We start from the raw sequence: 11677 nt of genomic DNA on the forward strand, positions 1-11677 counted from the left end.
GTGAGCTATAAAATTGATTTAGTTTGTGAGTCACTGTACATAGAATATAATGCTTATGTGAGAACCCTCTTATAGCATGAATTGTCTTGGGATGTGAAGTATCCCAAACCACATCGATGAGAAACACTAGGAGCACCTAGGTCTGTAATGTCTAGTTTTATATTAAGCCTTGGCTTTTTGTGAACACTAGCTATAAGCAAACAATCCTAACAAAGAGGGGCTTCATATATGCCCAAGTTTATTGTTTGCTAGAAATCTAGAAATGTAGTCAAGCATTTTGAAACGATATCCCATAGACGTAATGTTGCAAATAGGGGCTTCGTTTGCTGGGCTCACGCAGGCCCCAATCTATTGTTTGCCAAATATCTAAAAATGTTGTCTAGCATTCAGAAATGATATTCCATAGAGGTAATGTTGCAAATACGGGCTTCATTTCTTGGGTGAATGCAACTTTTTCTATGTTTCTGATGCATTGGCACTTGACTTGATTGAACTTTGATTCCATAGAAAATGAGACTTAATGTAGTGAATGGAGTACTGTTAAAAATGGTGAGTAGTCCATTCACTTGTTGAAGCAAAAATGACATGGTATTTTTTTGTTCATGTACAACCATCTTCTCTCCTTTCATGGATTCTCTCTCCTCTGTTCGACTTCATCTCTTTTCAAAGTTAGTCTTTCTTTCTCTCGTTTTCACGCCTTACTCAAGGCAGATGATTGTGCACAAACTTTTTCTTCACCTATGCGGGGACGATTTGCCATCACCCAAAGCCCGCGCACATGACCAACTGCTGGGTCACCATGGTACCTAACTTGTTGATGTGTCATGGAATATTCTGTAGCATCTTAGTTAACTGGACTCTCCTCGATTACTGCAGGGAGAGTCTATGTTAACCACCCTACCTACTATGGTAGCTAGCACTGATGACTGGACATGTGGCACGATTTCATTGGTTGCTTTTTACTAAAGCAGTTTCCAAGTCATCTACACTTTGGTAACTACACTCGTTTGCATGTTGATCATGTGCGCCTTTTGAGCTTTTTGATTCACCATGGTAGGTTTAGGAAACCATGGCAAATCATCACTGTAGTAGGTCATCAATGAGTTCATCATGCCAGTCAAGAGACTTATGCTGATATCGGTTCTCAATGGATGGTGAGTGCATTGAGTTTTATAGATGGGTAGGTGGGCTAGTGGGCCTTGGAGGCATTATTTTAAAAAAATAAGAAAAAACGGGTGTAGTGTAAAAGGGAGAAAAAACAAAAGAAAAAGAATTTCCGATAGAAAAGAAAGAGTCGAAGAGGGGAATCTTTTCTCTCCGGCTATTGTTTTTATTATTTGTTATTTTCGAAATTTCAAAAAAAAAAGAGAGGGGAATCTTGGAAAGCCTTTAAATATTGAAACTGTAAATAAATAAACTTTTTATTGTAATGCTTGCTGCAGCTTCCACATGGCGGCCCTCCGCTGCTCCGCCCCCACTCTCAGAATTCTAGTATTCGTCTTCATCCTCTCCACCTTCGTCTCTTTCTCCCCCCTCCATCGCCAAATGCCGGCGCCTCACCCGCATCACCGGTTTGATTGCACCCTCGGCAAATAGTGTACAGTGCCTGCCTCTTTTTGGCTTTTTGTGTTTCTATTTAAGCCCGCTCGCAGCTCGTTATTCGATGCAGCAGATCCAAATGACCGGGGACACTCCCATGCCAGTTCCTGTTCTCTCTACCGCTCAGGTACCATCTCTGGGAAGGTTTTTGTGAATTTCTTTGTTGTTTCGTAGATGGCCTTTTTTTTTTAACTGTTTGCTGTCTCGTATAACATATATCTGTGGCATCAGCTATGCAACTCTGTGCTGCATTAGCCAGGAGAAAATACCACAGCAGGATTGATAGTCTATTGACACTCAATCAGAAGGAGAAGCAACACAAGAAATTTTAGACATTTGCCCATGCAGTTTTTCCCCCATTTTCCCTATAGCGCTTAACATCATGAGGTTTTTCTGGGTAGGCACCGGATATGTATCTAGATACAGTTGGGAGGCATCGCATTGCATCGCATACCTATCTACGAGGTTGCAGGTCCTGCCCTGGACCGGCAACCCCCAACCTCACCTAGCTAGTTATGCATTCCTCCCTCCTAGAAGCTCATAATGTGGTCATAATTCGCAATGTGGAAATTATAGTGGGAATTTGTCTGAAATTTCTCGTGAATAAACCCTCACGTGGCATTCAGTGCATTGATCACATTTCATGCCAAATGTTTTGGCATATTGGAAGTTTAGAGGAAAGGGATGAACAAGTGAAGATATCGTTTTCTCAAAACAGATTTCTCTGTTACAACTGTTGATGAAAGACAACATGGACCCTTTGTAAACAGCATATCTTAGTAACATGAAACAAGGGTTTTGCTCATATACTATTTTATGTAACACGTCTCATAACACGAACTGATGACAGCCTTGCAGCACCTGTTGTCAAGATATCATTGTCCCAAATGTAGCAAATGAAGATAATCATGTTCATTAGGTGAGACTTCTTTGCTCATAAGGAATGACATAGAATCCCATGTACACATAATAGGATCCCACTTTCATTCCAACTTTTGTTTCCATAGATTTTAGGCTGTGGAACAGGGCTTTATTTTATTTTGCAGCCATTTCAATTATCATGGGTATATGGTTTAGCCATCCTTTTTGCCTGCTGTGACTCCTAGAAAAAAGAATTGTAAATGAACATGAAGGGTACATGTGTGGGTCTAGTTCTAGTGAGGGAGCATCTTCTTTTTGCTCTTCAATGTGGTGTCATCCCAAATTGCAGTTCAAGCTGTGTACAGCTGCTTTAGGGGTGAACTCTCTTGAATATGCTTTGTTGCATGTGCTCTTAGGTGGCGTTTTCAGCACAAGATCTGGGTGGTTGCACACAGGGATTCAAAGTGGCACTACATCCTTATCCTTGCTCTTGCTTGGAGAATGGCTTGTCTGTTTTTGGCTGGTGCAGGCTGTCTTCCCTGACTGTTTGTGATTAGTATGGAAGTTTTCATGGCTGCAAGCTCTGTGTGTGAGGTGGTCAGAGTTTGCTGAGTGCAAGATTTGAGCTGTTTAGCCCTGCTGGTGGTGGAGGGGAGAGAGAGAGAGAGAGAGAGAGAGAGAGATTTACGAAAAAAGAGAGAGAGAGAGAGAGAGAGAGAGAGAGAGAGAGAGAGAGAGAGAGAGAGAGAGAGAGAGAGAGAGAGAGAGAGAGAGAGAGCTGGTCATGTGGTTAACGTTTGAGGACTCTTATTGCCGGTTAGCACCATGGTTTGTTCGGACAATAAAATGTCACAGATTATTTATTGGCTATATATGGATGGGATTTGCAAATGTATAACGGGCAATGAATTGATTGATGCTTGGACCCATAGTATGTCAGTTAGACAAGGGTGTCCTTTGAGTGCTTTATTGTACAGGCTGCACTGCTACACATCCCTCGTTGTCATGTATGGATAAGTTGACACAAGAAAGAACATTGCAGGGACTTTTATTGCTTGTTGCTTCACATCTTTGGCCAAGCACATGCTGATTAGTTTTTAGTGCCCTCAAATGATCAACAAATATAGCAAGCTTTAAATTTATATGCTATGGTTGCAAGATTGGAAATGAATCTGGGAAATGAAAGTTGCTTCCACCATGAAAGGAAAGAGGCATGAGTCAGTGCAAGGCCAGATTATACTTTTACATCATCTTGTTTCTTGTTTGGGTTACCTCTGTTCATGGACTGTGTCTCGCAAAGAGAAAATTAACTTGAATTTGGAAATGTGGACATGGTGGGTAGTTTGAGTTTTTTAAAGCTCTCCACTTGGCCCTTGAGGATTGTCTATTCCACTTTAATGGCATTTGTGCAATTCGACTTACCCTCTTTGATGTGTATGATCTGGATCAATTGCTTCATCTTAGCCACTATGGAGGTCTTCCAATCAAATAAAAAACATAGAAAGGCATTGAGACTTATGACAGCAGATGAAGTTTACTCTCCAAAGGCGCATGGCGACCTTAACATTTTGAACATTCCTGATCTTAGCGCCAAAAAGTCCAGGATTCTGCAAAGTGCTTCTCAAAGTACTTTTATTTTTTCATTTTCAAATACTATGTGTGTTTTCATGAAAGGCCAGCAGCTATGCAAGTTGTTTGCATTATCAAGATGAGAACAGAAATTGAGAGCGTTATTGACCTGATTCAGGAGAATTTAAAGATGTAGATGCAACCACGTTTAACTGTCACGTGCTTTTAAAGCATAGATTGCATATCATTTACATGTTTTGGCATATTGGAAGTTTATGGATTGAGCAATTGAGGATGTTGCTCTTAAAATGGATAATATTATAGCATTACAAATTGTAGAAATTAAGACACGAACAATTTAAGTTTTAGAATGAAGTGAGACCCTGTATTGGTCTTGGGACTAATGATATAAATCCCATCCAAGCATCCTAGCAGGCCAAATACCTTCCATTTACAGTGTATAATGCATACAAGCTGCAATTTTTTTTGGAAGAGGATTGAGCTTGTAGAGTGGGAGCCTTTTGTTATTTTGCAACCAATGTAGTTATCATAGACTTATATGACTTATTCCTTTTTGCATAGTAGAAGTAAACAGTAATTCCTAGAAGAAGATCAATGTGATGTTAATTTGAAAGTGTCCTGGACAAGTTGCTATTAACTTGAAAGGTATAAGTAAGAAGGATGATTTCCGAGCTTGAAAGGTATAAGTAAGAAAGATGATTTACAGTGTAATAGTGATTTGAAGTCCAGTCTGTTTATTTATCTGCTGAGTCTACCATATTCTTCTTATGCTCTTTTTGGTTAGACTGTAAAAGGTATGCTATGCTGCATTTTTCTTTTTACAGGTTATCTCAAAAATACAAGATGTGGTGGTTAATTCCACACGTCATCAAGCCTACCGAGCAATGTATTCAAGTATTATTGGAGGCATCACTACAGATCCAGCATGGATGCTTATCCCACTTGATGATCATATGGTCCATCGGGGCCATGGAGTATTTGACACAGCTGTGATTTTGAATGGGTGAGCTCATAATATTATGTACAAGAAACAATCTTCTCATTTTTGTGCCTTTTCCCAAAAAGAACATGGACACTCGTTTGGTAGAGAGCAATTTCTCATGTTTTTAAGGTGACAACATTATGGTAGTGCATATCTTGGAAGGCTTGGTAGTGATCAAGAATTAAGTTCATTGTGTAGCTGTCCGGTTTGTTCAAAGGCTTACCTATGGAGAAGAATGATCTATGTCTCAAGGTACCGTGGATACTTGGACAAGCAATCAGCTTTTCTTCCTACCCTTATTGTGAGGGAGATCCTTCTTGGAAGGTCATTTGGGCAATGCATGAAGCATCCCCTTTCATACGGCTAGCTCATTAAAGCAGTCACTGACACAGCAATCCCTCACAACATGGCCTTATGTGCCTTTTCCTAAAAACTCATCATGTGGAAATGACAGGGGTTGTTAGTACCTGTGTGTGGACTATCCTTCCCAGCAGGCCCTTTTGCGAGCACATGAATGATCAATTTTCTTGTGGATGGCTTGCTTCTTTTAGAAAGGTGACTGACACAAGGCACATTCCCAGCCCCCAAATCCCCCCACCCCAAACTTATCTTACCCCGTTGTTTGTCTCCAGCCTAGCCCAATCAGTCTCCTAGTTGAGCTAACACACTGTAATTATTGAAACATCAGTTTAATAAAGCTGGCTAGCATTAATTTAGAGAGATGCTAGCATACTGCACCTTCCCTTTTCTTAGAATGGGGACTGACCCAAGATGCCTTATCAGTCCTGAAGTTCCCCACCCCAAAATGATCTTATCCCCTTGTTCAGCCCAAATTTAGTCTCCTAGTTGAGCCAACACGCTCTGATCAATGAAGCATCAGTTTTTTATAAATCTGTCTAGTTTTAATTCAGAGACGTGACTAGGATGATGCACCTTCCCAACTGCAAAACAACACACCTCCCCTTGCTGCCCAAAATTTGTTCCCCTAATCGACATGATACGCATAATCAGAGGAGCCTATGGTAATAGTGGGCAAGCATTGAAAGTGATCAAGCAGGTAGATCACTGTTTGTGCATGGTAGTCTTTCTTAAATGGACTAGTGATGTCTGAATAAGAAATCAAAGTAGTCATTTCCAGAAACTGTTGATGAACAAAAAGCCAATGGTCCTCCCATGACACAGGGTTTGAATAAACCAGAAAACTAATATGTCTTTCAAAATAAAGCAGCACAAAACAGACCAAGATTGTTTGCTTGAAGTAAACTAAATTGGTTTATTCATCCAAATTACTTGTGATATATTAACCTACAATAGTTGCATGCACATATGTCTCTGCAGGCATCTATATGAACTTGATGTTCACTTGGACAGGCTTCTCAATTCTGCAAGGATGGCAAAGATCAAACCACCTTTTAGTAGGGAAACAATAAGAAAGATTCTAGTAGAAACTGCTGCTGCTTCAAACTGCAGGGATGGTTCTTTGCGATATTGGCTGTCTGCTGGTCCAGGGGGCTTTGGCCTTTCAGCAAGCCAATGCCCACAGTCATCATTTTATGCAGTAGTGCTTGAGTATGAGCGTTATCCTGGTGATGAGGGTGTGGAAGTTACAACCTCATCAATACCAATGAAGGCACCCCAATTTGCCACCATGAAAAATGTGAATTACCTGCCAAATGCACTCTCACTCATGGAGGCTGAGGAGAAGGGTGCATTTGCCGGCATCTGGATAGATGATGATGGCTTTGTTGCAGAGGGTCCTAATGTGAACGTGGCATTTGTCAGCAAAGCAGGTGAACTATTGATGCCTCGGTTTGATGCAATACTATCTGGATGCACCGCCAAGAGGACTCTTGCCCTTGCTCAAAAACTCATCAATGAAACTGCAAACTCAGAGCATCAACAAGTAGGGCAATTGAAAGGCATTTGTGTGCGTTCTATATCAGTTGAAGAGGCAAAGAATGCAGCAGAAATGATGCTTATTGGCAGTGGGCTGCCTATTAAGCCTGTCGTTCGTTGGGACCAGCAACCGATTGGCAATGGTAACCTTCACATGACTATGAGAATGTCGTTATGTGTTTATCCTAGCTTTGTTAGCAGAACAAGATTTGATATCATCTTAACAGATATTTGATTTTGTATGATGGCATTACATGCAGGAAAACCAGGACCAATTACACTTGCGCTGCAGGCCCTTGTGAGAGATGATATGCGTAATGGCCCAGGCACAATTCGTGAGGCTGTTCCTTACAAAGATGGGCAGTAGGTGAAGCTCTATAATATCTCGATTCTTCATCAGGTTACTCTGTCCCTTGCAATTCTGTGCCAGAAATTTAAGCCAAATGCAGCATATCTTTGCTGAAACCTATGCCAGCGCTCCACATGCCCAGCTGCAGCCTGAAATAAGGGCATTGACAGAGATTTAAGCTAGCATCCAGACCATCAGACGTTAAAAAAACATTATAAAATCAACTTCCAACCGCATCTTTAATCACCTACACAATCAGATGCCTTTGTTTTGTGCTCGCTCTCTCTCTCTCTCTCTCTCTCGATTTAAATAATGGCACATTGTACAACCATTTCAACCTTCTATAGGGTGTTGTGATGGTGAGGGTTCAACACTTGGACTTGTTGGACACTCCTTAAGCCATCTTGGGATTAACACTTGAACTTGTTGGACACTCCTCAAGCCATCTTGGGATTATTCCTAACATGTACATGGGTCTCATTATGATTCCAATGCAAACTTTTCTTTGATATATAAGTTTTGCCGTCTATTTTTCTTTCCTTTTGATGTATCATCACTTTGCCCCTTGGAAGATATAGTTACCGTGTTTTGAAGCTCTTGTTGTGATTGCTACTCGTACTATTGGTGGATAAATCTACGCTCTTGTTGCAATTGTTACACATACTCTTGGTGGAAAAATACTTGTGGCATAGAACCCTGCTTAGATGTGGGTTGAATGTAATGGTAGGGGTGCACATTGAATGCTAAACCACATTCATATTTTAAATTAATAGAGGAGATGCTAGGAGTTAATACCACTAACACTTAAGATTTGGGCCTTAGTGTAAGTTCATTTATAGGTGATGCTTTTGTATATTCAATTATGCTAGAGAGAGAAAGTTTCTCTCTACTAAAAAGAACGTAACCAGACAATACCTTGGTACTTGGTAATTTCATGGTCATGTGCATTGGTGAGTTATTAGCAAGGTAATTGTGTTGTGCTTTGTGGTTACTAGCATTGTGAAAGAAACAATTGATGAATGTTAGGACTCGCGATTCATGATATAAGTTTTTTAGGTGTACTTAACGGATCTTATGGATCCTTCCTTAAAGCCAAGTAAATTAAAACTTTTCTTTCAATATTGTATATTTTCTACTTTTGTAATGATGATGAACTCGATCAGCATTAGCATTCTTATCAACATTGGTGCTTACAATTTATCATTTTGAAAAAATTCGTGTAAATCTCTTGAATTGAAATTCAATAATTGGGTGCACAAAAATTAGCAAATACTTTCCTCTATGTAATAACAATGTATCGATTTGAGTTAGAAAAGTTTTGCAACTTGTAACGGTTGAGAACCACAATGTATAGTACTTCCATTCACAATAACGATAAGGGTTTACTAAAGCTAATTTTTGGCATTGTCACCAATTTTTGCGAAACATTTAAACCTTCAAAAACAAAACAAGATAAGTAGGACACTTTGTTTTGTTGTTGTTTGTAGACTTTAGCCTTGTGTTCTTGAAGTGTAGGATGTTTAGACTAGGATTTTTTGTAAAAGTCTTGGTTTGTTTTTGCTTTATGCACTTTACAATCTTGGTTGAGGATGTTTATCTTTTGATAGTGTTGATGAAATTTTTTACTCAGAGATGTGGATATTAGAGTTTAGGTGAATTTCATATTGGATATTCATAAGATTATTGATTCACATGCACATCACATTGCATACCTTGTCATCTTGGTGTACTCAAGGATTCTCTCTCGTTCTTCAAGAGTATATCCATGCCATGGGATGGGCTTATGCACATTGCACCATAGTTGAGCAACATTGCACGGCACAAGGCTAATTACAATTATATGTAACAAAAGAAGAGAGTGCACAAGCACATTAAGAATGCACCATTCATTGAGCACACGTTCCTTGCATATGCAGAATTGTGAAATCCATCACTCAATTAGGAGCCCCAAGTTGAGAGGGTAAGGAAGAAAGGGGAATGGAGGGTTGTGAAGGACTTCAATAATCTTGAGAAGGAGCTATTCCTATTGGTCTATATCATATGATTGTTTTTCCTTAAGCGATTGTGAATTTGGGTGAGTGAAGAAGAATGTTATTTTCTTTTCTTGATTAAGAGGTACAAATGAGCTTAAAGGGCCTAAACTCTAATTAAGAAACTTTATTTACATTGTGGCATAGCACATGAGCACTCTAGCTAGGCTAGGCGTGATCTTTTTTTATGCATATGTCCTTTTTGTGTGCAGCATTAAATGTTTGATGGCACTTGCATTTCTTTGAAACACATGAGGGTTTGAGCATGAAGTTCATCCTCAAAATATATATTTGGTAGAAGCATCCCATTAGTGGATTCAAACAAAGGCAAAGAAGTTTTTCAAAGACCTAAGACCCTTCTTAGAGAGGCTCATATAGGTTTCAGTATTAGCAATTTGCAAAATAAGTATTCAAGAGCATCATTATCATTAAGATTGGCTTCACAAAGTAGTGAGTGGAGCTCGAATAGGATTGGAAGAAGAATGGTATCAAATTCTCATTGAAAGACTTGAATAACATCATACTGCAAGGTTTTAAAGATTGTTGAGTGTGGAGGTGTACTGAAGGCTTATGGATTTTGGAAAAAAAAATAAAAAATCTTAATACATATATGTTTTTAATTATTAAAAAAAGAAATGAATCAAGAAAATTTTGAAAAAGTAAAAGTGCTTAAGCCATAAAGAAAGCTAGGGTTAAGGCTAAGAAAAAAGGGTTGGCAAGCTAATATGGACGGAGGGAAACTAATTATCAAGGCATGATAATATTTTCCAACAGGTCGATCTTTGTTTTTTAAAGATTGATTGTGGAAATGGAGGTTGCAACCTTCAAGGAGAAAGCTACAATTCTTGTGAGCAAGGGATGAGATAGCGATGAGAGTGGAAGCATTTCCAAGTTGGTAGAGCCAATGATTGGTTTTAGCAACTTGCAAAAGGAAGAGGTCAGTATTGACAAAGACAGTGATGTTGTAATGAGCTTTTGGGAAATCTAAAAAACCCCCAAGTTTGCATAATTTAGATAATTAGGTTTTGAGACCTTGTATAAATGTGTAGTTGTTGCTTACATGTTTTCATAATTTAGTAAAGCCTAACCTCTTGACAAGCTAGGAGCAAGTAGTAATTTTTTTAATCTAATATTCATTATGTCTATAACTTTATTTATGGAGGTACCATATGGGTTGAAACGTAGCCATTGGGCCGAAGAGCTAAGCAACATGGAGAAGAGGTAAGTTTTCTTGGGCTCTAGCTCAAACATAAATTGAAACGAAGGGTCACAAGCACTTCACTAGATGTGCTTCGAGCACATCACTAGGGCTTTTTATACTCCAATTCATCCACTACTTCCATGCCATGGGGGATAAATAATTAATTGCATATTTTTCTTGCACTCCACGGCATGAGGCCCATTGAGGCCATATTGAAAAACTCTAGAAGCATGTACACATGAGAGTGCACCATCATTGAGCACACACCTTTTGAAACACAACACTTGAGGAAAGTTAGGCATTCAATAGGAACAGTGCATAGAGTAGGAAAGGGAAAAGGTGAGATGAGGGCCATGAAGGGCTACTTTAGCTTAAGTTACAGTTTCTAACTTTCAATATCTTCATTAAGAGTGTGTGATTGGGGGGGCAGAGAGGAGTTTCATCTTCCAATTGAGAGAAGGGGTTCGAAAGCGAAAAGGATTTAATTAATCAAGGAACCTTATATGTGTGCATATGCACAAAGCAAGAAGCACAAATCAAGCACTATCCTTCCTAATGCATCCATGATTTTTTGTATAACATTGTGTGCTTGAACTCCATGGCATATTTTCACATTACATCTTTAAATCATGAATGTTTAAGCATACAAGGATTGTATAGGAGCCCATTCAATGGGGGCTAGGGTACAGGACTAGTAAGGTGACGACCCTCGAAAGAAAGGCATTCAAGGCCCACAAAGATTGCAACTTGTTGTAGAATTCACAATTATGATTTCAAATTGAGTGAATCTAAGTGATAATGATTGATTTCCATCTTAAATTTGCTCTCCTTCTAGTCCATCGATGAATACCTTTTTTTAGAGCCCTGCCAAACCATCATTCATTCCATCGTTGCACTTCACAAAAATTTCTCCACTATCTCCATTGACCAATATGCTTTTTCTTCAAGCATAACATTGCGAGCAAAAAATGATGGGCCATATTTTCTGTGAACATCTTTTGTGTCTTTTACCCTACTGTCAGAATATGGATTAGAATTCTTCTTCCAATGCATTGTAAGGGGTAATGGGTTGAGAGTAGTCTCTTCTTTCATTATGAGAGTTGAGACAATGAAGATTAAAAAATTTCTATCTTTGGGAATATCTATACAAAATATGGTCCATGTGCTTT

The 11677-nt window shown here is 39.2% G+C and overlaps 1 protein-coding gene across 1 annotated transcript; it reads left to right on the top strand.

Annotated features, from left to right (window-relative positions):
• The first annotated feature begins 1442 nt into the window (after nt 1–1442).
• Nucleotides 1443–7793, top strand: LOC148026980 (D-amino-acid transaminase, chloroplastic-like). Its single transcript, XM_087691523.1, has 4 exons — nt 1443–1726; nt 4875–5053; nt 6371–7071; nt 7189–7793. Exons 1-4 carry the CDS (start codon nt 1664–1666, stop codon nt 7293–7295), a joined length of 1050 nt encoding a protein of 349 aa, XP_087547649.1. The 5' UTR covers nt 1443–1663; the 3' UTR covers nt 7296–7793.
• The last annotated feature ends 3884 nt before the right edge of the window (nt 7794–11677 follow it).

This window comes from Lygodium microphyllum, chromosome 13 (genome assembly GCF_053477565.2).
Source record: "Lygodium microphyllum isolate KBCC chromosome 13, Lygodium_microphyllum_v1.1.10, whole genome shotgun sequence".
Lineage (NCBI taxonomy): Eukaryota > Viridiplantae > Streptophyta > Polypodiopsida > Schizaeales > Lygodiaceae > Lygodium > Lygodium microphyllum.